Consider the following 26,288-nt stretch of genomic DNA (forward strand, 5'->3'; position numbering starts at 1 on the left):
AAACTACACATGGTAGTAAAGTAATCTTTTTTTGAGAGATGCTGAGATGATCATGCAAAAATGATCAAGAACTTCACTATGAGTGTGGATTACCCAGTTTTGCACAAGATGTGCAATGGGGGATAGCAGACATGCAGCATTTGAAAGGTGGGAAGTTTATAACCACTTTTGACTCTTTGGCATGCTTCTGATAGTCTGTATAGGCTTGGGATATATAGGGAGATTTTAAATTAGAAACAGACGCTTTGTCCTGCTGTCAAAATGACAAATATCTATTTGTGGTATTTTCTCTCAAGAAAGTACTAAAGCAAAAATTTATAAGTGCAAACACAGGGGTTTCTTTGTTGGTTTTTAATTTTTGTGAAATTGATAATTTTTAGCCATGTTTAGGGAGGTGGTTCTGAGAGAAGGACACTTGGGACAAAGGTTACTGTCATCAGGATAGAGTGCTGTTCTTCGTTCTGCTGAAGCCTGAGAGAGGAGTTCATTGATCTCAATAATGAAGACATTGCAAAGTCCTTCAGCAAAACCGGGAGACTAACTCTGACATTGTGATGTATCTGAAGTTGTTTGGTGAGGAAGAAGCAAATGGGCGAAAGAGGTCAGGTAACAAACCACAACCTGCTAGACCTTATTTGAACACTAAGGATTGGGGAGAGGTTTAGTTTTTTCCCTGCAGAGAGGGTTCGGGGTTTTTATAGGTTTTACTTTTTATTTAAGAGGGAGAGGGTCATAATCTTTCATTTGCCTTTAGGTGGTCATCTTCCTTGACAATTGAGTTGATTTCAGCCAGAGGAAGAAAAGAATTAAATAGATGGGTAAAAATGCTTACCGTCAAAGAATACTCTAGCTTTTCTCATGGTTAAACACAAACTTGTGGGTCAGTGCATGTGGATGCTTTCAATACAATATCAGAGTTTTAACTCATCTTCTTTGAAAGATGAAGTATTCAGTATAATACAAATCCTTTACATCTGTATTTAAGATAAGCTTGTTCGAAAAAAAAAAAAAGTTATTTTAGTGAAGGGAGGAGAAGTTTCAAGTAAACAGTAATTAATCCCTTAAATACTATGTTGCATGAGTCTGTCTTGCTCTGACAGATATAATTTTCAAATATTGTATGTGTGTATATTGACAGCCTTCCATGTCCTTGTTAATCACAAGATTAAAGAGGAAATAGCACTGAATTTACAGCCGTTTCAAAAAAGGCTTGGAGCAGTGTGTTCTTAAGTGTTAGTCTTCAGGAAACAGGTGATTACACTGTTCATATTTATGTTTAAGGAACGTTTATCAAGTACCACTGCTTCTGTGCATCAGTACCTGATTGCCCAGTTACAATACGTATGCTGGCATCTGTCTATTTTATAATTAAGCATTGGGCCCACTGTACATTGAGTGTCTGAAATAGCTCCTGCAAATGTGAGTGCTGGTACTGTGTGCATAACTGCTGAAACTTGTCAGTCCTTTGTGCTCCTATTATTTCTGGAGTCTAACCTAAACAGACTAACTGCTGCAAGAAGCTGTCAGGATGCATGTCAAACACTAGGTGTGTCATGTGATCACACCAGTGCTGGGATAGATAAGTCAGTGGTTGGAAGAGGAAAAATAGTGACCTTTTTCTCTCAACATTGTCTTTACACTGAAAGGAACAGATGAGTTTCTGAATTATTCACAGTACTGGAAGCTTAAAATCATTAGCAATGGTGGCAGCAGCAGACTATCGAGACAGGGGCTGAGCATTTTGTTAAAATGCCTGATTCTGAAGCTCATCAAAGGATTCATTTCACAAAACAGTCTCTGGGAATTTGGGTATTTTAGATCTGTGGGAGCAAGGGCAGCTTCTTCCAAAGAATCGAGAAAGAGAATCTTTATTTCAACACAGATCCTTATAAAATTAAGAAGAAAAGGTTAATATTAATCACAGGTCTTAAGCAGTAATGGAAAAAAGAATGTCTGTGAAAAGAGTTTGCTGTTTCAGTGGGTAATCCCAATGAGTTGATTAGTGTTAGTAATAAAGCAGACCTTTTAACCCCTAATGTAAGTACTAGATAAATTACCTATTTATAATACACCTATTTATAAATTACCTATTTATCTAAACAAATAAATTAATGTCTATAATAGCAAAATGAACTTGAAACGAAGATAGTAAGACCATCTTGGTTATAACTGATACATGGTGGAAGGTAAGGCTTTTCTTGCTGTCATGAATAGTTTTGCCTACTTAAAATACAGACTGCTTATAGTTTCCTCGAAATTGTTGGCTTCCAATGGTAGTCTTTAAAATTCTTTTGTTTCAGCAGGTCACATTTAATACCATATTCTCTAAAGTTTCTTTTCCTTTTAAAATTCTGAAATCTGTTGATGTTTGTTATTATAAATCTGGAAAGTAGGAACTTGGATACAGTGTGTAATCATTCTGCCATGGTTTAGCATGTCATTAGTGTCCTATGACAAACACTCATCAGTTGGATACTATTGTCCAAATGAGAGCTTGTGTGGCTGCATCCATTAGCATTGTTACTCTCTGCTGTGTGTTACCAAAGACAAAGGTTTTGCATTTAGAAAAAGCAGGGGAAAAGCAGTGCAAAGCGACTGGAGAGTTAATGTCTACAGCTTTCAGGAAACCCAGTTTTTTAAAATATTCCAAAGCTTTTACAGTTCTCTCTTTGCTTTTAAAAACTGTTCCTTGCAGATGGGAAGGTGCGCTTTGTAGACACATTCTGAATCTTCTTCACTTAAAAGGACACATGCCATAGATAATGAACTAAGATTTTCCTAGTGGTCCAGTTAATGTTTTAAGTGTTACACTCCATAGAATGCCAAAAAGCATATAAGCATCTCTAATAATACACTTAATATTGTTAAATGGAACTTCCAAGTGCCTGCCATTTTTGGTGTTAATTGTTCCTCTGGGTTGTGAGGGTGGAAATAAAATGGCAGGTGGGGAGGTGTTTCTATGAAGTCACCAGCATTCTGTGCCTTCCAGTGTGGAGAGCACAGTGTTCACAGTGGGTCTGGCATCTTACTTGATCTTGGTCTACATAGGGCTGTTTTTATATGCTATGTTGAAGCCTGCTTTATTTGCATCAGTCCAATTTAAGGGGTGCTTCAAAGCCTTCCCCAGCCTCAGGTGACACAAAGGGTTCTCCCTGTCACCCAGTGACTACCACAGGGTGTCAGACATTCCCTCTGTGTTTTTGGGGTCAGGCCAGGCAATAATTGCTCAGCCACCTGGCAACTGTTAAAACCAGACAGGTGAAGACAAGCCCAGACAGCTCTTGAGACCCTGTGCTGTCCAGTCAGTGTGAAGCCTCTGGCCTTTCACCAGCATTGACAAGAATCCTATTTACTATCCTACTTCATATATAGAAATAAAATTAGATTACAGCTTTCTGAAATCATGAGCATCTGTCTTGTATTTTCTGTCTGAGGGAACTGTGTCAGTCAACAATACCAAATGCACTCTAAACAGACTGACTGAAATCATAGCTGTAGGTCAGAAACTTATTAAAATCTGGCTAAAAAGGTCTCTTTTTTTTTTTTTTTTTTTGTTTTTTTTTTTTGTTTGTTTGTTTGTTTTGTTTTTTTAGCGCTAAAGCAGAGAAGATACAAGTAATAAGCTAATGCTGTACTGCCTGTTTTCTCAAAACCTTATCAGACCCTTCCGTTGTGAGGCTCTCCCAACCTCACAACCATCCTGTGCACTGCACCAAGGCCCAGATTCAGCAGGAGAGGGGTGGGATTATCCTGGGGATGCTCAGGCCCATTAGGCTGCAGAGCGCCCAAACACAGGGTTGGTCATCTTGAATGAGTGTTTGAAGGAGAGCATCTAGAAGGGGGAGAGAAGGGATGGCTCTTACAGTTGCTATTGTTCTTCATTTTGCTTTTTAAAAAGAACAGCTTTTCTTGCTTATTTGATTTATTTTAAGTAAGTTTTAAACTGAATTTCTTATGAACATCTGCCAAATCCTGTTTGCCTCTTCATCAGCCCGTAGGGAGAACATAGACTCCCTCAAAAGATTCCCAAGTCTTTTTTTTTCTGTGGTTGCATGAAGACCCAGATTCTAGAATTTTATCACCAGGATTCTGGCAAATGGTACTTTGTGACTCTGAACTATGTTTCGTTTGATGAAGCCAACCTGCTTCATGATTTATGTATAAGGCATTCAGAAATTCAATTGAATTCAGAAATTGAGACTGACAGACTACTTTCTAAGGAAACTATTATTGTGTCCTGTCTCAAGCATGGAACAGACTGAAGTGGTCTGTGCAAGCATTCAGGACTGATCTCCTGGTGAGGTAAGGTACTACTTCATTAGTTTCTTATACTGTAGCTATTTACTGAATCACTGTGGCACGATCTCTAGTTTAACAATTCTGCAGGACAGTGAGTGCTCTTAAATGTCATATACCAGCCCATAGTGGTTTTGCTGTTCATGCCATGTTTTTGTGAAAGTAAATTCATGCTTTAAATAGGAGATGGAAGATGCAGACTCACACCAATGTTTTTGACTTGCTGATAATATTTCTCAGGCTGCAGCCCCTGATAAATCTGGCACCTGTGCCAAAAGCTACTAATTTCTCCCTTAGGTATAGAGAAACATAGCCCTGAGAGAATAACAGGTAAGGAATACAGAACAATAAATAGTTATTAACATTTCACTATTTTTAGTGATGCTGGTTTTGTTTCCATAATAAATTTCATTTAAGTTTACAAAATAGATAAAAGGAATTTGGAGGCAATTAATTTTATGCTTTTCTAGCTTCAAAGTCCAAAACCAGCATAGAATTTGTCTCCTCAATGGTATTTTGCACATTTTACTAGTGGCTTTGTAAACTAAATTTAAAAACTTCTACCTATGATTTTCTTGATGGGGAACATCTCTTGTTATTCTTCAGGGGAGGCAGAAGAGAGACTACTGAAAAACTTACATAGGTATAAGAATATTCCTGCCTTGTCCCTTCCTCCAATACTCCCTGGTGGTCTTGGTTTGGTCACTTTTACCATAAGTTTGTGAAGAGACAAGTCATCAGCATCTAGGTGCTTTGGAATATACAGTTGCTGAAGGCAAATGGGAGTTAGTTAAGTTACATACATTTCCCAAGCTGTCTTGACTTAGGTTAGCTAAATAGTGGGTTTTGTTACTTTAGATTTAGGAGAAGAATACTACTACTACTATTCTCCCCATAGCATGTCTTTCATTGGTGGTTTTTAGTCATATATATATAACATCTATTTTTATATATACATATATGTGCACCTATACATTTCACTAGCTTTGTAATGTTCAGTAAAGCTTTTTAAGTGTTAAGAAAGTAAGAGCTGCAAATGGTTAAAGATCTGATGGGTATTTGTCTAATCATTCCACAGAGCTATAAAATGTCCCTTTACCTTTCCAATCTCTCTTTTACCATCTTTGCTCTAGTCTCCGTCAGTATACTTCAAACTCTGTACAAGTCTTTCTTTCTCTGTTACACCTGTGGTCTTTTTTCTGGGTTTTGTTTGCACTGCTTGTTGAATGTGTGTAAGAATTCTTAGATTTCATATACTTCTATTCAGTTATTTGGAGACCCAAACTGACAAAAAGGAATATTAAGATTTCCTTTATCTCTCCTGTTCCCCCATATGAAAGATAAACTCTCCCAATACCAGCAAATAACCTATGTTAAATCTTTTTCTTTCTGAAGCCTGCTTTTTGGAAGCCTCAATTAACTTACACACAAAAATCGTATTATTAATCCTACCCAGCAGCTCTGTGCAGCACTACCAGGCAGTCTGGGTATGAATCGAAGGTGTGGAGTAGCACATTCATTGTTACCAGCTGAATGAGCCCTCCCCAGAAGATGAGTATGTCCAGAAATGATAGCTGAGCAGTCTGAACCCCTTCAGTCACCCTGCTGGGTGTGCTCATTCACCTGGGTGCGTTAAGAGCCTGTGATATTAATCAGAATGGCTCCAGTCTCAGAGCTTATCTTTATCAGTGGTTTTGAGAGTGCACTCTTCTGTCAGTGTCGCTGCATCTGCACAATAGATTTTGCTAGCTTAAGCTATGACTTCTAGTAAATTCAACTGTGCTCCCAGAACTTTTCAGTACAGACCAGATCTCTTAGTACTGAGCATTTTTAAGTGTGTTCTTGAGCTGTGCAAATACACAGACAAGATTTTGATGCCATCAAGTTCAGGTACAGGTATAAGGGGTTTCCTTCTTTTTCTAATGCCTGCATTTCTTCAGTCCTGGCCCACCCCTCAGGATCAATTTTTTTCTAAAGGTTTTCTAAATGCTTCTGGACATAGCTAATGTAGTTAAAGAACTTTACCTTAGATTTCCTACTATTCTAGACTTCTTTACTTTAGGAGGGACATGAGCCCCTCTACTTGATTGTGTAGGTCAAGAAATTTCTAGACCCTACTTTGTTATGCATCTCATGCCCTCTTTCTGTTCCCACAAAACTATCTCAAGTATCTAGACAATTCAACAAAAAGTTAATGCTTGGAAGTGCCTATACTGGAACTGATGGTTTTGCCCTTAAATATAGAGTAAGAAAATCCCAAATAGTTTTGTATTAGGTATAAGGCCATGCAAAAACCGAATGTTTCACTCTCTGTATCATATTAAAAAGGAATTAGAAATATTCGAAACAGGATAGAAATTAAACTACCTGCTCATCCACCCATGTAATCCATATGGACTTGTCTGCACATCTTGACTGTTACCGTGGGAAAGATTCTCTTCTTCTTCTTCTGCTTGTGCCTTCTGTGTCCTGTAAATGAGGGGAAGCCTCCAGTATTCCCGGCTTTGTCTTGCACCTCTGCTTGCTAAACTTACTTGATAAGAAAAACATATTGTTTAGTTCTGGTGTGACTGAGCTGTGGATCTGCTCTACAAACTCATATTGGATCTAAAAGGATTTCGTTGATAATTGGGAAATATTTTCATTATTTGGTTACAGTTAATTGTCCATGTGTTTGGAGACCAGATTTTCATTTATGTTCTTAACAATAGAAATAGCCCATCCTTTGAAGGTCACCTTCAGATCTGTTGCTGAAGTAAATTGTTACTTTAATTAGAAGGATTTTTAGTCAATGAGTGTACTGAGAAATTGAGTATTATATGAAGTGGTAATTTAAAGGATTTAAAGAAGCAACTTCCTACAAAAGCATAATATGAAGCTGCTCAATACTTCCTGTAGAAGCTTGTGCTTATTTTGCAAAACTGGAATCATTTGGCAATGAACCGTATTTTAAAGTTGAGACTTGGTTCTCTGCTGTGTGAGTGCCAGGTGCTGTCACTGGGCTCTCCAGCAGCAAGTCAGCTGCATCCCCACAGTTGAAATTTGGCAGCATGTGGAAGCATAGCCAGGTGCCTTACCTACAGGTAACACACACCAGGGGAAGAGGAGGGGCAGCAGGACATAGTTCTTTGTCCTACTTCCCCAGCTTCCTGAGGGAGGCTTTGAATTATTAAGGGTTAATTGTTCTTTAAGTAGTTACAAGAGAGGATCTTGGTTGGTAGTCAGGTAGGGTCATGCCAGAACAGGCTGTGTGGACACTTTCAGAGAGCAGTGTGCTCCTTTGAACACAATTGCTAATTACTGTGGGAAATTTTGTGTCTCACATAGTTAGCCAAAGAACTTATTTTAAAAATGCATTATTCTTTTGTTTGCCCTAATCAAAGTCTTAGTTCTGTTGAAACTGGAGACAAAACCTGGGAGGTAAGAGTGGAATGGGGTGATTACAGGACAAAAAGTTTTTGTATGACCTTTAAGGTAAGGCTAAAAATCTGATGCAATGAAAGGGATGCTTTGAAAGAGAGTTAGAACAGGGATTACAAAAAGGAAGTGATCCAGCAGGGCAAACAACCTCCAGCCTTTACTGTCTGCTGATGTTGGATTGTGCTGAAGAAGAGACAATTAGAGGTTGTGACAAGAGGACACAGCTTGTGCAGAGAGGGAAGCAGGAACCTGGGGAGTATAGAGGAACACATGACAGCTGATACCATCTGAATAGATGGGATAGTTAAATACAGTAGTAGGGATTGCTAATGAAACATAAGTTAAACAGTGCTTTGCAACATCTTACGGTGGCATTTGTAAATAATTTTTCACACTACTGTGTTAGGAATAGTAAGTGAATGTTGTGACAGTATGAATATAGAGTACTCATTTCTTTGGGGATTTTTCATCATGTTTGGTACTTTTCTTGTTTGTATCTTTGTGGTTTTGATTCGTTGCTATTTGAGAAAGTGGGGGGGGCAAGGGGATAACTTTGAACAAAACAGAGTTCTTGAGCATTAAAACAGTTGTGAATATGCCTTAAAAATCTTACTAGTCATTCTTTACAGGGATGAGTCACTAAATAATTCTCCAGGTTACCAGGCTGCAGCAGTATCCTAATTATAATGTGGCTGGGACTGAAAAATCTGGTTACCTGTCAGATCAAGGAAAAGAAAAATCTTGTGAATATCTCGTGTTTATGTGGAATTTCAGTTTTCACTATGAGAAGCTGTACTTGGGAACCAAAGCTGATGTTGCATGTGTATCCTATGTCATACAACTACAGCAATAGCTTCAGCACCTACACTTAGCTATTTTTTTTCTTCCCTCTCCCGTGTGTCCTTGATGACATCCTTGTTACAGTTTCCTCAGGTCCTCCTTTCATTTCCAGACACCTTCACAGTAAAATTTTCAGCTCAGCCTTGTGACTGTATGCCCAGCTCTTGCATGTCACATATAATATACTTCATTTCCCTTATAGTGGCTTGAGAGATGTATTGTTTTTGAAACCTCACTACTGTCAAATTGTTTGAAATTAACTCTGAGTTGTTGAAGGGGGAGTTGTGTGATCGACAGCCCTTTCAGATGGTGAAGCTGACATACTGATAGCTTTGTTCTCCAAACAGAAATGCAGAAATGACTGTGCTGTGCTCACTGCTTGGGGACTAAGGGACAGTAGCACCTTAGCTGATGTCCATGGTTTGTTACATGTTGTTCTTGTGTCAGATTCTCCATCCCACTTGTTTTAGTTTTAAAAATCCCTACATTTCTGTAGCTTTGTTCCACAACAAAAGAGGACTATGTGGAAGAGCTCTGAGCAGGTGCAAAAGTAGATTTGGGATATTCAAGAAGGAATTATACTTGCATAGGTTAGGATACCATTAAGATAGGTTGAGTAAGAACACAGTGACGGAAAAAGAGTGTAAAAGATGAGAAGGGAAGGAGATGATGGCATAAAGGATGAATTTCAAGTTTAAAGGAGTAGAGGGAAGTACTTAGGCCTTTTTAGTTGCTGCTGAGTAATGAATTGCCCGGTGCTGACTCTGAGTTTATTACTTTGTGCTGAAGTAAATGAGTCACAAAGGTCTTACCTTCTGAAGTTTTCTTTGTTCTCTTCCTCCACTTATTTTTTCTCTTAAACTCTTTTCTCTTGCTAGGTTTGCTGTGTCGCTTGTCTTCCCCGGTGTTGCCGTAATGAGTGCTACTGATTGCTTCTCTCTCTACTTTGTATTCTGAGCTCGTTTTGGTATTCATTTTTTCTTCATACTGCAGCATTTCTGCTCTCTTAACTTCTTTCCCTCTGTCTTTTCATCACATATTCTCACCCTCCTTTTTACTAAAGGAGCACACCATATTATTATACTCTTGGTCTTCATGTTCCCTTTCTCACTTAGCTCTTCCAGCCCTTTGAAGTAAAACACATTTTATACGAATTCCCTGAATTAGAGGTAGTTGCTTCTGCTCAAGATCAGAGTTCATGACAGTTCCTGCAAACCATTCCTCCAAAGGAGGAGCAGAAACTGTCAGTGTAACCCTTTACCGAGCTCCTCTGAAGGGTCCGTTCCAGTGGGTGTGGGATCTCAGCAAGTTACAGGTTTTCTGCAGGACCTGCTTGGTGACTTAAAAACCAGCACAGCCCCAGGCTGCATGTGTGTGTGGCCAGCTTGGGGTTATTTTCAGTTTTGCCTTCAGCAGGTTTGTAGCCTTGCTGTGGAAGGGCTTCCAGCACACAGGAATAGCTGCAGCTCCATCTCAAATGCTGCAGTATGGTTCTCGTACCCTCCCAGGAAAATGCAATCCAGAGAAGTGCTCCCTTGACTCCCATCATTACAGAAGGTGCATTATCTCTTTCTGCCCATATGAGGGAAAGCATGAGGTGTTCTTTCCCTCAGCTCCCAAGGATTTCAATTGTAAGTAATGGCACCAATATTGTTATACAAACATCAGCCTCTCTGATTGACCAGGATGCTGCAGAACTCTTTATCTTGCTGATTTTCCTGACTCTTATTGCACGAAAACTTCTGTAATGAACATAGAGGACATTTATTTGTTGTTTATTCTGTCTCTAATGTAGTTAAGATTTTTAGATAGACTATGTAAAGTAACTTTTATATTAACATTACATCCTGTAGTGATGGTAGATATGAGTGTTCTGTTCCCCTGACTGATGCAGAAAAATACAAAATATTTTTTACTTGTCTTCTTGTTACTCTTTTTTTGTGTGTGTTTTTGTTAGGATTTTTTTGCTGGGATATCTTGTTCATTTGCTTTTAATTTGATTTTAAAATGTCGGGTTGGTGACTTTAGGAGGCTTCTTTTAAATTTTAGTTTGTGAACTCTGTCTGACAGGCCATCTGTTTCTCACTCCCCCTTAAGAAGGCTGACTTGGGATGCATTCTCCCTAGTCTCTATGCGGGAATACAGACTTTTTATATTAAGAAGTGAGTTTCTAGATATGATGACCTGAAATGTCCATGTATTAAGAGTCATCAGTTTGACTAATGGCACACCATGGCTACAGATCATCCTAAGCACCTCTTCAAAGTGTCATTTTTCCAGCTCAGTTGATTTCTGACATATCTCACTTTATCAGCCACTGAAGTGGAAATTTCATCACTCTTTTATGCTTTTTGAGTTTTTCTTAGTATTTGTTTGTAATAGGTTTTATGGGTGATTAGTTGTGAGAATTGTGAAGGGTTTTTTTGTGGACAGAGGATTTTCTTAATTTTTGCATATTGTACAATATTGTACAATATTGCATATAAGCTTTTCAATCTAGTTGTTAACATGTGTAAGTTGAATTTTGCTTTGTTCTTGCTATTATTCTTGCTTTGTTCTTCTGCTATTAAGAGGCTATTAAATACTATACCTAGTACAATTTGTAACTAATGCAATATTTACATTCATTTAATCTGGTCAACAATTACAGAGACAAAGGAAATTATTATTAAATTAAGGTAATGGCACTTGCAGACATGTATCTATTGAACAGCACTACTTAGATGCTATTTGCAGCAGCTGTTGTCAATGCTGAGAGTAGGCAGTGTCTCAGCTCACAGCCTGTAAAATCCTCTGCTCTTATTCCAGACAGAAGTTCAAGCCTGCTTCTTCTCCCAAAAATCTTAGGGTTCTTGTACTGCTTGTGTTTATGTGGAATCATGAAAGGAGGTTTGGTCCCCATCTCAGCAAGTGTTCAGACTGTGCTTTTACCTAGGAGTCAATGTGGAAGGATCAGTGACTCTTAATTTGCAATAATGGTAATTAATAACAAAAATAACAGTAATCCAATAATAATGTAGGTCTCTGCAGCTGGGAATCCTATGATTCTTTGGAATGCCTAAGTTTTTAGATTTAGATGTGTGGAGGGAAGTTTGTGATACGTAATGTAAGTTCCTTGCCTGTCTCAGTTCTGCTGGCCTCGGGGAGGGGAGAAGGGCTCTGCTCCAACAGCATGTTGCCTTCCTTGCTGCTGCTCCTTGAGACTGAGGAGAGATCTTGTTTGTGCTTCCTTATAACAGTATTTCAAACTCTCTTACTGTTCCTCTGTAACAAGGAAATGTACAAATTTTATCCTTCCATTTTTGGATTTTTTCCATTCCAGCTTTGTATATATTAATGACTCTCGTTATTCTTAGAACTACTTCCAGTTTTGCTTTGTATGTTTGGAGATGTCTAAAATAGACATAGATGTTTAAAGGGACTATAATACACACTATAGTAGATCCATAAATCAATCCAAGCAGTGATGTCATCTTTTCTATACAATTATCTTGTCATTTTGGCAACAAACATATTTTATTTCTTACCTGTTTACTATTTCATGCCTCTATAGATTTTTAGGTATCAAAGAACATAAAATACTGAAGTATATTTAGACTTCTTAGGCACCTTGGTGTTCCTTGAATCAGGTTTAATGCTGGGAGAAGTTTCTCTGAGTGAGAGATGGGGATGTAGTGCTGTGTTCCTTAGGCACGATTGCCATCCTGCTGCCAAACTGTAACAACCCTTTGAGGAACTCAGAACTCGAGGTGCTGAATGAAATACAGTAATTTTCCATAACACTAAATGCCTGCAGGCATGCTGAAGTTGTACTTGAGTGTTTTGGATAACACTGTAGCATGACCTTAATGCCTTCTTTATGTCTTGCCAATTAAAATATGCCTGTAGTATTTTTCTACATTGCAGTGTAGAACTTAAGTATCAAGGTATTTTTTATTGTAGAAAAGTGAAGTAACTGTGATTTTTTTGGTTTTTTTTTTTTTTTTTTTTTCATTTTCACTATACTGCCTTTATTTCATGTTGCAATGGATAATTAAGAGGAACTGATAAAAGGCTGTCCTGGGAAATTTCAAATGCAATGTAAAACTTCTAACAGACACCAGTCAGCTTTGTCTGTGTCTGGGACATCAGTCACTGAAGCTCCTGTGGTAGCTTTGACACTTGTGTGTGAATGTGCCTTGTGCTCAGTTTTAGTGTTTACACTTGGGGTCTCTACAACACTTAGAGTAAAAGAAAGAATTTTGATCATTTATTTGTTTTAATTATTAATTGTACATAACTTATCAGACTTGGTAATTAAATATAGTGCTAAAATGTGTTAATGATGTCAGAGGTATACAATGTAGCCTGACATATAAGGGAATGAGCTCTTTGATCCCAATGACCTGGTCAGAACAAGAATTGTTTCTCTGGTTCTCCTTCTTTCCTTCTAAATTAAGTTGAAATATTTAAGTATTAATTTTAAAATGGACATCTTCTCTTTCTGGTTTCAAGCTGTTTTTAAAATTTGGAGTGACACTAGGAAAGTAGGGTCTGAGTCTGCAATCAGCTAAGGCATGTACAGAAATGGGCTGAGCATGACTGTATAAGAGCTGTCATGTCAGCCTGGTGATTAGCGAACACCCTCCTGTGTAATTCAGCCAGGAGCCCCTGACATTGGAGCGATCCCTGAAAAGGTCATGGAAGATCCCAATGCTCAGTGACACAGATGAGCATCCTCAGGTTTTATACTTTTAAAAGTATTAGACAGAAACTTGAAGTAGTGGCATGCACCAGTGAAATCTTTTTTTATTTTCTGCAGTCCATGCAGGCCATTTTACGTCAGCATTGCAATCCAACATGTAGCAGTATTCAGAACGGATGAACTGACATCCTTTTGTGAGTCTGTTAGTAGTTCAATAGCTTTGTAAATATTGCTCTATAAAAATTACTTCATTTGGCTGGAGTGAAGCAACCTGATAGACCATAAATATGGACATATGGGCAATAATTCCTTGCAGATGAAGGCAAGTGTTTTTATAATACATCAAAAAATAAACTTAATTTTCTTTGGTTTACAAATTTAATCTGATTTTGAAAATTTGTTGCTGTGCATTCGGCTATCCCGCCAAAACCCTGAGATGCAGTTTTAATGTTAGAGGAAACAGAAGAAAAGAAGGAAATATGTTCAAATTTGTGCAGCAGTGATTCATTTAAATCTGTGAAGATTTGAGCGGGAAATCTTGTTAATATTTTAGCTACAGTGATCTTTAAAAGAAAGGGGATGAGCAGTTGTGGTAAATGACAGTTTGGATTTTTTATTTAAATAATTTTCTCAATAACTGAAAATATTTCAGTTGGGGGGGTGAGGGCTGTTTTCTAGGGAAAAAGAAGGGGTGATTCATAATGGGACAATCTAAGATCTAGTAAAGCCATCTGCAAGTCTTCTTTTGTTTGACTTGTCACTGCTGACTTACCCTACTTAAACATTAATACTGGTATTTATTTCTGTGTTCTGCAAATATGTTTGTGTTCTCCCTTTCTGCTTGTTGTCTGATCACGGTAAAGAAAATTTATTTGTAGACAGATCTTTAAGATAGCTTTTATTCTGTCTTCTTTTAGATATGTGTATTACTGATGAAATAATTTCAAAGACACAAGCCTGAGGATGTTAAGTGTTTCCTAAGACTTGCTGAGAGATACTATTAATTTTTAAAGTTAAAGGCTACTGAAAGTAAGCAGGTGTTTTGTATAATGCCAGATTCAAACAGATCATGTTCTTAAAACCTAAAAGATTTGTTTTGTTGTTCATTTTGTTTTGTTTCTTTCAAAAATGCCCACAAATAATCCAGTAGCCCTCATTATTCTGGAGGGTAATCACTGCTGGAGTATCTCCATAATGCAGTGCCGTTAAACAGCTTGTATTTTTTTAACCTTTTCATTCTTTGCCTGGAGAGGCAATAGATAACCCAGAGAACTGCTTTTTGAAGTTTTATTGAATTCATTGACTTCCGTGGGAAGCAGATCAGTACTTCTTCGTGCTACAACATAGATTAAATCTTTGAGGATTTTAGCTTGGTATAGTAACAAAGTGTTGTGCAAATAAGAGTTTGGTTTGTTGGTTTGCCTTCTGTTGTGCTTTTTTTTAGTTTTTATTTTTGTTTTTTTTTTCTTAACATTACAAGGGATTTTGGAAACTTGGATAAAAATAAAAATTATTTCTTCTTTTATGGTGAATAGTGTATGTCAGTTTTCCCATGGTGCAATTTAGAGACACTAGGAATCAGTGGTCCTTTAATGTCTTGACGTGCTTAGATGAAAGGGGAGATAGACTTTACACTGCAAAATAATTCCCATGTGTATTTGTAAATAATTATTTTTAAAATAACAATCCAGTTTAGTGTTAATAAAACACAGAGTTTATAATATGTCTAGAAAATTGATTTTGCCTGGAAAGTACTTGCATTCATTAGTCAGTCAAATGTTTTAAAATCTGAGTGTTTCATGTAAGTTAAAAAGATGTGCTACCTGTGCATGCAAACATCTAAACAGTCATTAATTTAATAAACTGTTCTGTTATAAAACTTTTTTTTTGATCATGTAAAAATTTCAGTTAACCACTCTAAAATTTGAAAATATAAAAGTAGAAGAGTATTTGCTTAAATGGAAGGCTTTGGAGCTTTATCTTCAAGTCTAAACCGGGCTTCATATAGGCCGGGAAATGTAAAAGCCTTTCTGGAAAATTTCAAAACAGAATGATAAAGGACTGGCCCTCATTCACAAACTTGAATAATGGTTCTGTAGTAAATTAAATACTCTCTAAAATCTTTTAAGGAGTGACAACTAATTAGTTTGATATTAAGTGTTTAAATAAGTGAAGATTTATAAAGCAACCTTGTTTTTGCTGAAAAGAGTGCAAGTGAAGTTTGCTGTTGCATTGTGATATGTGTTGTAAACTGTCATTTTACATCACAAAGGGCTTGACTGATAGTATTCAGCAAAATAATCCGTTGTTTAGTTTTTCTTGGTTTTGTTTTTTTACAGTTAAGTGCTCCAAATTGAGGGGAGCACTGAGGAGAAGGTTCTCACTGGGACAAAGGAGGGAACCAAGTATATGCAGTGTTAACCGAGAAATATAAAGGCCTCAGTTAACAGTTGCTGTTGCAAAATACTGAAACCATCTGAACTGTTCTTCATTTAGATGCATTGTCAGCTGTTTAAAGATACAAATTATATTCTTTATTTCATTTTAGTGCTTCTCTTTAAAAAACAAAACCAAAACATACAGACTTTCTTTCTGTCAGAAATACAGATATTTTGGTTAAGGGTGCAGGACCCAAGAAATGAAATTGAGATGTCTTGTTTTGAAAACAGAGAAGTCTTGTTCTGAAATTGGAATGAAATGTTAAAGAGAAATAAAGAGTAATAGAAATACAATTCTTACTGTAATATTCCTTAAAAACTTGAGGGGAAAAAAAAGCTATTTCTGATTGACATTTACAAATCAAATATTTTCTTGCTTTCTAGCACAGCCTACATAGAATATACTGGCTTTGATAAACCTTCCTGCACATCACCTGTGTCGTTTTTGTAGCTTGCTTTGAAATTGTGTGTACATGTTCTCTGATGAGAATAATTTTCTTAGAATAGAAATTACAATAAAAGTTTATATAAGTCTAAAACTATTAAAAAAATATAAAACCCTAAACCTTAAAACCACAAGTTTTCAACAAGCAGAAGGAAGCCAGATTTGTCATTAAATCATGCAGGCTTCTCAGAAAAAGAAAAAAGCAGCTTACCTACAGACAGACCTTAGACAACTAACATATTCCTAAAGCTGAAAAACTACTATTTCTCCGATCTGTTCTCTGCTTCAATCACACACTGCTTTTGATCTTCTAATCTGTTGTATAAAAATGGGTAGTATTGTGTTGATGTTTTTCACAAGTATTTTTTTGCTAATGTTTTAGATCAGGGTAGCCTGTGCATGGAACTCTGGGAGGTCTTGTAGATGTGCACAGATGTGCTTCTCACCCATTGCTGAGCAGATCTTTCTTTCTTTCTTTTTGTTCCAGACAGGGAGCAATTACAGCAATTAGAGATCATTGTAACACATCAGTGGTTGTCTTTCTAATTTTGTTATAGGTGAATGTAAGCTGAATGTAGAGAAGACTTCCAAATAAGCTGGACTGATGTGCACAGAGAAGGAATGAAGTATGGATGTGAAGGAACGTAGGCCTTATTGCTCCCTGACAAAGAGCAGACGGGACAAGGAACGTCGCTATACAAATTCTTCTGCAGAAAATGAGGAGTGCAGAGTGCCTACTCAGAAGTCTTACAGCTCCAGTGAAACCTTGAAAGCTTTTGATCATGATTCCTCTAGGTTGCTGTATGGAAACCGGGTAAAAGATTTGGTCCACAGAGAAGCAGATGAGTATACCAGACAAGGTAGGCAAGATGTTTGAACTCAGAGTGTATAATTCATTAGTTCTAAGGCATCCTTGCTGCAGGAAGAATATGTTATTAAACTAGTTTCATCGGTTTTGGTAATACTCTACACACTTAGTACACTTCCCTTGTATCTCCCTAAATGTTTTACAAAGATGGGGAAGCATTGTGTACCATCTTTGGAATAGATAATATATGGTGCACAGGAAGTAAATGGCCTGTATTGGGCAATGGGTCAGTGACAATATTGCAGAGTTGAGTGTGAAGCATTCAGGCCTTACAATTTAAAAACTAGACCCCCAGTTATTCAGCTCATTAATAGGTCGCCCAATTCCAGTTTGCCATTCCAGTATATCTAAAATGTAAATAGTTTAAAAATTAAAAATAAATACAGGTGTTCCAAGAAGGCCAAGCCCTAGGAATAGGTTTGTGGAAACATAGTATATGGACGAGCATACAAATAATGCACTAGCTCAGTGCTTTTATATTTTAGCTTACAAAGGCAGTAACAGAGCACTGTGGAGTGCTCTGTAGAGGTAAATTAGTTCACAGTTTGTGCATTTGGGTGTGTTGGATGGTTTTTTTAGTGGTTATCCCTGATATTTAACCAGATGGTAACAGGCTGCCAAAAGTCACTGTTGAATTTTTGAGTTCAGGACTGGAGTGACATGAGAAGTCTAAATATCCATCAAGATGCTCAGAACTTGACTGAATATGGTCCTCTTGCACCTTGATGTAGCTGACTGTGCTTGAGAGAGGGCTTGGACTAGATGATCTCAAGAGGTTCCCTTGGATCTCAAAGATTCTGAGAGATTGGACTCAGCTCCAATTAGGGTTCAGCACTTATGCATCAATTTTGGATTCAAAACTGTAGTGTCTGGAATTGATACTTCTATGTTTCCACAACTAAGCTATTTAAGGTAAGGAGGAAAAAAATGTTATGAAATGTGTAGAATACTTCAGCCCAGCTACCTAAAAGGATAAAGCTAGGCCAAGAGCTGTGTGAACCTATGACTCAGTCTTCTGTTTTTATCTCCTCTTTTATGCGGAAACAAAAGTAGATTTAGAAAGCTTCCTCTTGGTGAAAAAGTCCCTAGTTTTAATTTTAGAATATCTTAATTATTTTCTCCATTGATGTTTTTCTCTGTTCCATTTAGAATAACTTTACATTAAAATTAGAGCTGGGCAGATGGTGTTGACTTCTTTGCCTACTAATGTTTGCAAGGGAAATAAAAATATTTCTCTTATGCTCGTGTAACTGAGGCTTGCTGCTACTCTATTCTGCTGTTTATTTTTGGTTTCTGTGATGTGTTGAAACTTCAGGTTATCGCTATTTTCTAGTTTTTAAGCCATTAGTCACCTTGACATTACTTTAATGAGGTAAAATCAAGAGGAAGTTTTCTAAGACCTGTCCTGTAGGCACTTTCTTAGTACTAGTGATGAAACTATGTCAGAACAGGCACCATTTCTTTAATGAATTCATAAACTACTGCCTGACTAGAATATTATTCTTTTTTAAATAGCAATAACAAACTGAAGAAGTTATGTGGTCTGGCATGTCACATATGATGGTGCACTGTGGCTTCATTTTTATTCCTTTTCACTTTCTTCAGAAAAGCACACAGTATTTAGCTAATACATATTGCCCAATATGCAATAAATTACGTGTCTTCAGGCCTAAAAGTCTAGAATGGATAATGCCCTCTTCACCTTTCAGTGGTCTCAGCACTGTCTTCTGTGCCCATTTAATTTTCCTCATTGTCCTTTCAATTCTTTTTGTATGGCTTATTGCCTTCCTGTAGTGCATACTGGTTTGGCCCCTTTAGGGACTACCTGCAGGTTTGATAGGGTCAGGTAATAAAGGGCTTGTTTTAGGTAGTGTATTCCTTTGATTCATCCTTGACTGAGAATTTACAGCTTCTGACATTGGAGGTATTTTGTGGAAAAGGTCCTCAAGGTCATATCAAAGGTTTTTAAATAATATATAAAAGACGCTTCCCTGTGGGTTATTTTTTTCCCCATCTGCCTAGAAATAGTGTGAGATATGTGGCTTTGACAGTATAATTGACAGCCTCCTAATTCAACAGGAAATTATTCTGTAAATAAAAAAGGCAACCTTTAATAAATACCTTTAATTGGGGAGGAATTTTAAAAATTAATCATGACCAGTGTTTCAGTTTCTGCCCTGACTGTAAAATAATGATGGGAAATTTCCACTGCCAGCTGGAAAGGTACTGGGGCAGTTATGCAAGATTCTCAAGTCTCTCAAATGTGGAGGAATTAAAATCATAAAATCATAGGCTCTTCTGAGTTGGAAGACACCCATCAAGATCACTGAGTTCAACTTATGTCCTTGTGGAGGACACCCCAGGTGTCACACTGTGTGCCTGAGATCATTCTCTTAATGCTTTTTGAGCTCTGTCAGGCTTGGTGCTGCGACCACTTCCCTGGGGAGCCTGTTCCAGTGTCCAACCACCCTCTGGGTGAAAAACCTTTTCCTGATACCCAACCTAAACCTCCCCTGGCACAGCATCAGGCTGTTCCTTTGGGTCCTGTCACTGGTCACCACAGAAGAGATCAGCCTGGCCTTCCTCTTGCCTCACGAGGAAGTTGTAACTGCAATGAGGTCTCCCCTCAGTCTCCTCTTTTCCAGGCTGAACAGACCAAATGGCTTGAGCTGCTCCTTATAAGGCTTCCCCTCAAGGCCCTTCACCATCCCTGTTGCCCTCCTCGGACACTCTCCAACAGTTTAATGTCTTTCTTACACTGTGGTGCCCAAAACTGCCCCCAGCACTCGAGGTGAGGGCAGAGCAGAGCGGGACAATCCCCTCCATTGCCCAGCTGGCGATGCTGTGCCTGATGCAGGACACAGTTGGCCCTCCTGGCTCCAGGGCACTGCTGACTCACATTTAAAATGTCAATATATTTTTTATGCTTGATATTTTAAGGTAAATCCCTGGGAAGCTTTCCACTAGTGAATCAGGACTTTCCCATCTCTTCTTCCTGAGTTGTTTCAGTACACGTTTTTGTGCTTCCTTTTTCCCAAAATCCAGTGGTAGGAATTCAGAAAGGAATACTGCTGTTGGAGATAGGTGTGCTTTATTTAGTGGTAACTTAATTCCATGAAATCTTTTCTTGTGGAGAGGGGATTCTCCAATTGTCTGTTCCAGTCTCATGATATTTTTCCTCATGAGTTGAATTTCCGTTGCTTGAGATTAATTACATAAATAGAAATATGAGCCCAAAAATATATATGTTTGTCATTATAATTCTCAAAACAGCATTTAAAACATATTGTAAAGTATTTGAACATGAAATTATTATGTAACTGGGGACTATCTTGTTACTTTTGAAACCAAACTGGCAAGAGTAGAAGAGCAAGTAAGCTTTTTTAGGAAATTGGAACTACATCTAGGCAACATGCTTTCAGTTAGCATCCATCTGAGAGAAGACCTAGTGCAGTCTCCTCTTTTTCTCAAGCTCCTTCACCTGTTGCAAAACTGGTTTTGTTTTAAAAATTTTAGATGATGATTATTTAGCCACTTTTTTTTACAACTTTTAAATTAGTTATTTATTTTCTCTTTGTTTATAAACCTCCCAGGAGAGTAATGTAAGTGGAGGCCATGAGCTTTTTTTTTCTTAAAAGTAGTTTTAAGAGAGATACTCAATTTTGTATTACATCTTTGAGAAGATACCTAATCTCATGTTTGACAATGGCTGAAGCTCCATGAAAGACTATTTATTTTAAAGGTGTGATGATATGACAGTCACTTGTTTATGTGTTAGGGAAGAAGATGGCACCTGTTTTCTTACACTTTGAAGTATCCAGCTATATAGAGCAGCCTGATTTAAATGTGCTTCTCTAATTGAATTCAGCAACCTAAGTTCTTGAAAATTCGACAGGGGCCATTGGTGAGGGGTTGTAACCAGATGATTTTTAAGGTCCTTTCCAACCCAAACCATCCTGTGACTGATTCTATGACTGTGTATTGCATTATGCCCAACTCTCTTGCTCAATTCAGGATTAAAGCCAACAGTACGAAGCTGAATTTCTCTGTTGTCCAGAGAAATGTTCCTGTGCTTAGAAAATTTATATCACTTCCTGTGTGAAGTGATATTAAGTGTACAGGAGACTGCTATGCAAAAATATCTGAAAGTGTGGCATGACTATGGTGTGGAAGGATGGTAGTGTGGATACAAAAATGCTGCTAGCAAGGATTTTTCTTGCTATTTTCTAAGTCCGTGAGAGACTTTTCTCTCTCACAGAAGCAGTAGCAGAGTTATGTAAGCAATGAAACACCTGCAGCCTTGAGAAGTCTTGTTTATAGTATAGTAGAAAAATATTTTGACAATGGATGTTTTAGGATTTTAGCCAATCACCCCCAAGGGGTGGCTGATCTTTGTCCAATTAGACTATGAAGAAAAAAGTCTATAAAAGAGTTTGTAAAAGAATTAAATAAATCAATCTTGCTGCACAATTCCTGCCTGCTGGGTCTTCTCTCCTCCTCCCTATGGCTGCGGGACACGGTAATATACCCTAGGGCATATTTTTTTTAATATGGTAGAAATACAGAAAGTAAGCAGTATTTTTAAAATTGCATTTGGAAAAAAAATTGAAGTAATATTTTAACAATATTGATATAATTTAAAAGAGATAATGAATCAAACCTGGACTCAAAAGAATTGAAAAACTTCGTAGTAGTTTAGTAAAAAAAATGCAGATATGCAAAAACTCTGTTTTATTTACTATCGGATACATCTTAAAGGGAAGAGAGGAATATTAAATACCTCTCAAGTAGTCATTGTTCCATTTCAAAGAATTTTGTAATTGCAGAACAGCGTAGTGGTCCTACAGAGAGATCCATGTATCATGTCAGTGAGATTTTGCACAGGAACAAAGGCTGACCACGAGCACGGGTGGCAGAATGCAGTGCAGGTTTGTGCGTGTTCATCTTTTCTTACAAAATAGTCACAGCACTGTTTGCAAATTGTGTAAATTGAAAAATAGTAGGACACCTTTTTATATTAGAAGACCCAAGGAGGTAGTGCAGGTTTTGTTAGATTTTTACTTTTTTGAAGTGTGAGTCAAATATAATTTAGACTGAAGGTAAAGATATTTGGTCTTTTTAGATGGCAGTGAGAACAACTTCATTGTGTTTATCAATCAGAACAGTTCACTGTCAGCCAAGTCTCAAGATCAATTTATTTTCATTCTATTCCTTTCAGTTTTGCAGGAGAAATTATTCCTATGCACAATTTTGTACCTTTACTCTTCTGGAATACTTAAGTACCTAAATTAGATTAAATGTCTAACTCCTTGAGGTGCTAGAAGAGAAGTTGGATGTACCAAATAAATAAAGAAAAAGAATCCTTTTCCTTCACAGTATGCTGGATGGCTCATACCAGGGTGCTAAAAAATAATGCCATGTGCAGTATGTTAGTGTGTGAATATATCGCAGCTATTGTTCAGGTGCTATTCCCATGAAAATTAGATTTAGGTGCTAGAAAAATATCACCATTCAGCGAAAAAGGGACCTGAAACAGTGATATATATGCTTTGACAATTTTATTTTATTATATAAGATATTAAACACTGTCAAGGATACATTTTTAAGACCTTAGAAACCAGTACCTTAATTGCAACTACTGCCCTAATGTAATATGACTCCAAAGTCTATTGCTTTAAATACTAGCTGCCCAAAATGAGTTACTTGGATAGCAAAATGTTTAATCTTTTTAGTCACTATAAATGTCAGCTGTAGAATGAAAGGATTTAAGTGGTCATGTTTTTAAACCTAAAGCTTAGGTACTTTTACCTGTCCGAAGCAGTGGAAGGATAGATACCTAAGAACGTTTTTGACTTTCCTCTATCTGGGCTTTATTGATGAGCTCTATTTTACCTATTGAGTAGGCAAGTGCTTCTCAATAGAACTGAATCAGCTTGCTTTGCAGGGTTTTTATATGAAGATATGAAATAATTAATTAATGACTTTGTGATCTCCCAATGAGCAAATTAATTACCATTCAGTGACATGGCAAGCGCTGTCTCTCAAAATACAAGGCAGATATTAGAATCAGTGTTTTATGTTTCCTGGCTGTAGTGCAAGATGTGTCCTGATTGTCATCATGACAGATCCTTTTTTGTTATGCTAAAACATGGCCACCTGCAGTGTCTGCCTGATTTCAGTGGGTAACTTCTGTAAGCAGCGTACAGTGCCAGTGTGTTCCGGATGATTTTGTGGCCTTGAGCTATGCACATAACCTTCTGCCAGAGGTGTTCTTTTCTTTTTTACCTTGTGTAATACAGGAATAATAACACCTACCTACCTCACAGGCATTTTGGGAAGATTAATTAGTTTATGTTTGCAAAATGCTTTGAAGATGAAAAGTACTGTAAGTGCTAAGTAGTATTATAATCTCTCATTGCTATACTAGTAACTTCTTAAAGCAACAATAAGAAGTTAATTGGTTTTCAGGTTCCAGGTGATAAGGATCTGTTGACTTAAAGTTATTCTATTAGCTGCAAAGTGGCACGAAGAAAAACATTTCACTTTTATTTGATTAGGAGTATATTTAGCTCACACTCAGTGATATGCACACATGCTCTAAGGTATTCATCTAGGTGAAATTGGCCCCTTGTGGGTCGTGGCCTGTAGATGAGCTACAGATCTAGAGACAAAGGGTAATTGTGATTCTCCAGGGAGAAATCAGCCTTGGTTATATTGGCAGTAGACTGCTTGTTCAGGCAGTTCTACACAGCCACTACAAGTCCATAGAGTAGAAACCTTGTCTTCAACAAGTCCAGTTGCAAAACAGGAGAGTTAAGTTCTTGATCATAATGATTAAGCATTTATAAGATGACCAAGAGGCCTTCACAAGGATTTTCAACCTTATGGAAAGGAAGATACTTTAGAGGGTCTGTAACTGCTCTTATATATCTTTCCATAGCTCATATACTGAGATCTATGTGCTGCTTCTGTCTGTAATAAAAACTAAACAGTGGACTGGGGAGATGAATGGATCCCATGGATGGCTATGAAAGATGACTTCAGTATGTTAACATCTACGGAGAGGATAAAGCTAGAAAAGTGTGCAGTCAGAGATGGGGTGAGGGGAGGAATGAAAGAGGCTGAAGAGTCCTGTCTGTCCTGTCTGTTGATTTAGTGTTTAGGGCTGAGAGCCAGGGCTGGAGGCCAAGCTGTGAGTGATTGCTTATTCCATCACTGGCAAATAAATGCATAAAGTGAAGCAGAGATGTAAAATGGGAGTAATTTCTCAGAAAGTTCCTTGATGCTTTCTGAAATTAGTTTGCAAAGTGTGAACTTACGGGCTTGAGAGCCAGTACTCAGTGTTACTGAGCTTATTAAAGCCAAAAGAGGAAATGGTAGAGCCAAGGGAACACATTTGCTTCAGGCTTTGTTTTTCTGCCTTTTTTTTTTTGTAGTGCCATAAATACTTGTGAGTGGTAAATCTTTTCATGTCTTCCGTATAATGGACGTTTTGCTAGAACTTCTAAATTAAAGCATTGCTACACTACATTTATTATGGGGTTTACAGAGTGGAAAGCCTTTTGGGGGATCGTGATGGGCAGTGTGAGTGATAGAGGGAATAAGAGGTTTTCATTTCTGCAGAATTTTTTGGGTCCATATTCTGTGTTGATGCTTGCGTGTAGCTACAGCGATGGTCTGAGCACCTCATTCTGTCCATGCATTGAGGAGTCAATTCCCATACACATGGAATACTTCCGTACGAAGTTCCACAACCTGAAATGTATAAACAGCTTGGAATAGGCACGTTGGGTTTTTATTTTGTACCAGTTCATAGCCTGTAGAACTAATCAAATTTTCTACTATGCTGAGAGACATATCCCTCTGGGTCCATCTGCTCACTTTCCCTCATGGGAAGGCATAAATAATAATAGAGTTTTCTCACCTCCTTGTGTGGAGGAATAGCTGTAAAGCTGAGCTCCAATTTGCGTGCATGTCTTCATTCTGCCTCCTTCCTCCTCACCTTCCTTCCCCATTTCAAGCTGTATGTCATGTCTTTAGCACTGTACTGACTTTAATGTGGCAGTTCAGATCTGTCTTCGTAGGCTTTTTGCAGACTGGATATCAATCATCTCAACATTGCTTACCCTTGGGTCATATTTTCTTCACATCTATCAACTTTAGGCTTTTTGTAATTCTTATTTTGTAATAAATGGGTGCTCGAACGTTGATGTTTTGGTCCCAGGATCCAATGATTAAGACAGAGGCCTAAAATGTCTATACTGTCATTCTGCTCATGATCAAGACATTGTGTTCTTTGCTGTTCACAGAGATGTATGTCTTTTCTAAATCCACAAATCCTTTTTTTTACCTGTCTTGAAGCCCATGATTGGGACAGCTGTGCTGGTTTCTCTTAATTTAGTTTATATTTTATATAATCATAATCATAAAATGATTTTAATATAAAATCCCCCAAATTGGAACCATAATGTTTAAATTATTAATTCATTTACTGGAGCACGTTTGCTTCACAGCTTTGAATTGTGCAATTGTGAAATTATCTTCAGCTGGCTTTAATCTTTCTCTGTGGTAACTTCAGAAGGGCTTGATAAACAGCCCTTTATCCTTATAATGGTTTAAGAAGTGCTGCTTATATTCTAGTCTCAGGATTAGGACTGTAGATCCCCTGCCATCTCAAGCCTAACAGGGAATAAAATTATGAGTTTCTCATAAAGTACAGGAGAGACTGCATGTTTGAACCATAATGTGGAAGACCAGTGACAAGAAGATGACTGTTTCATTCACATAAATTCTTCCCTATATCTGAAAACAAAAACTTTCCTAAGCTATCTTTTCCATCAGTCTCCTTGTGATTTTATAGTAATAAAAATACATATCAAGTTTGAAATACTTTATTTCTCACAAATATGCAAATATATATGTGTGATTCTTTTACTTTTTGTTCCAAAGAATTAACTTGGGTTTTGAGTCTTGCATAAAGATCTTCTATCAAGAGTAGCACAGTAAGTAGAGCTCAGAGAACTCGCAGTATTTGGCACTAACCTTTGTCAGAAGTCATGAAGCCCATGACTTACGTCCCCACATGCTTTTAAAAGTCCATAAGGAATGTGAGAACTGTTTGATTAATGTTTGCTGAGAATAACGAGCATTTGAAAATTATATGCACACTTGATGAAATTTAATATATTTCGATGCTCTTTGTTATTATGTAGTTTACTGGATATATTAGAGAAGCAGCTGTCTTTCATATGAACCTTACAACTCCTCTCTAAATCAGATAATGACAAGAAAAGGAGG

The 26,288-nt window shown here is 37.5% G+C and overlaps 1 protein-coding gene across 6 annotated transcripts in view; it reads left to right on the top strand.

The window, feature by feature from the left end:
- TENM3 (teneurin transmembrane protein 3) overlaps positions 1–26,288 on the top strand; it is a 413,821-nt gene that overhangs the window by 78,582 nt on the left and 308,951 nt on the right. For all 6 annotated transcript variants that reach the window (XM_082282288.1, XM_082282290.1, XM_082282291.1 and 3 more), the window contains one exon: positions 16,681–16,983. In XM_082282288.1, the coding sequence (XP_082138414.1) occupies positions 16,752–16,983 (232 nt within the window). In that variant the 5' untranslated portion in view covers positions 16,681–16,751. The remainder of the gene's footprint in view (positions 1–16,680; positions 16,984–26,288) is intronic.

The sequence above is a fragment of the Coloeus monedula genome (genome assembly GCF_965178545.1).
Source record: "Coloeus monedula genome assembly, chromosome: 5".
Lineage (NCBI taxonomy): Eukaryota > Metazoa > Chordata > Aves > Passeriformes > Corvidae > Coloeus > Coloeus monedula.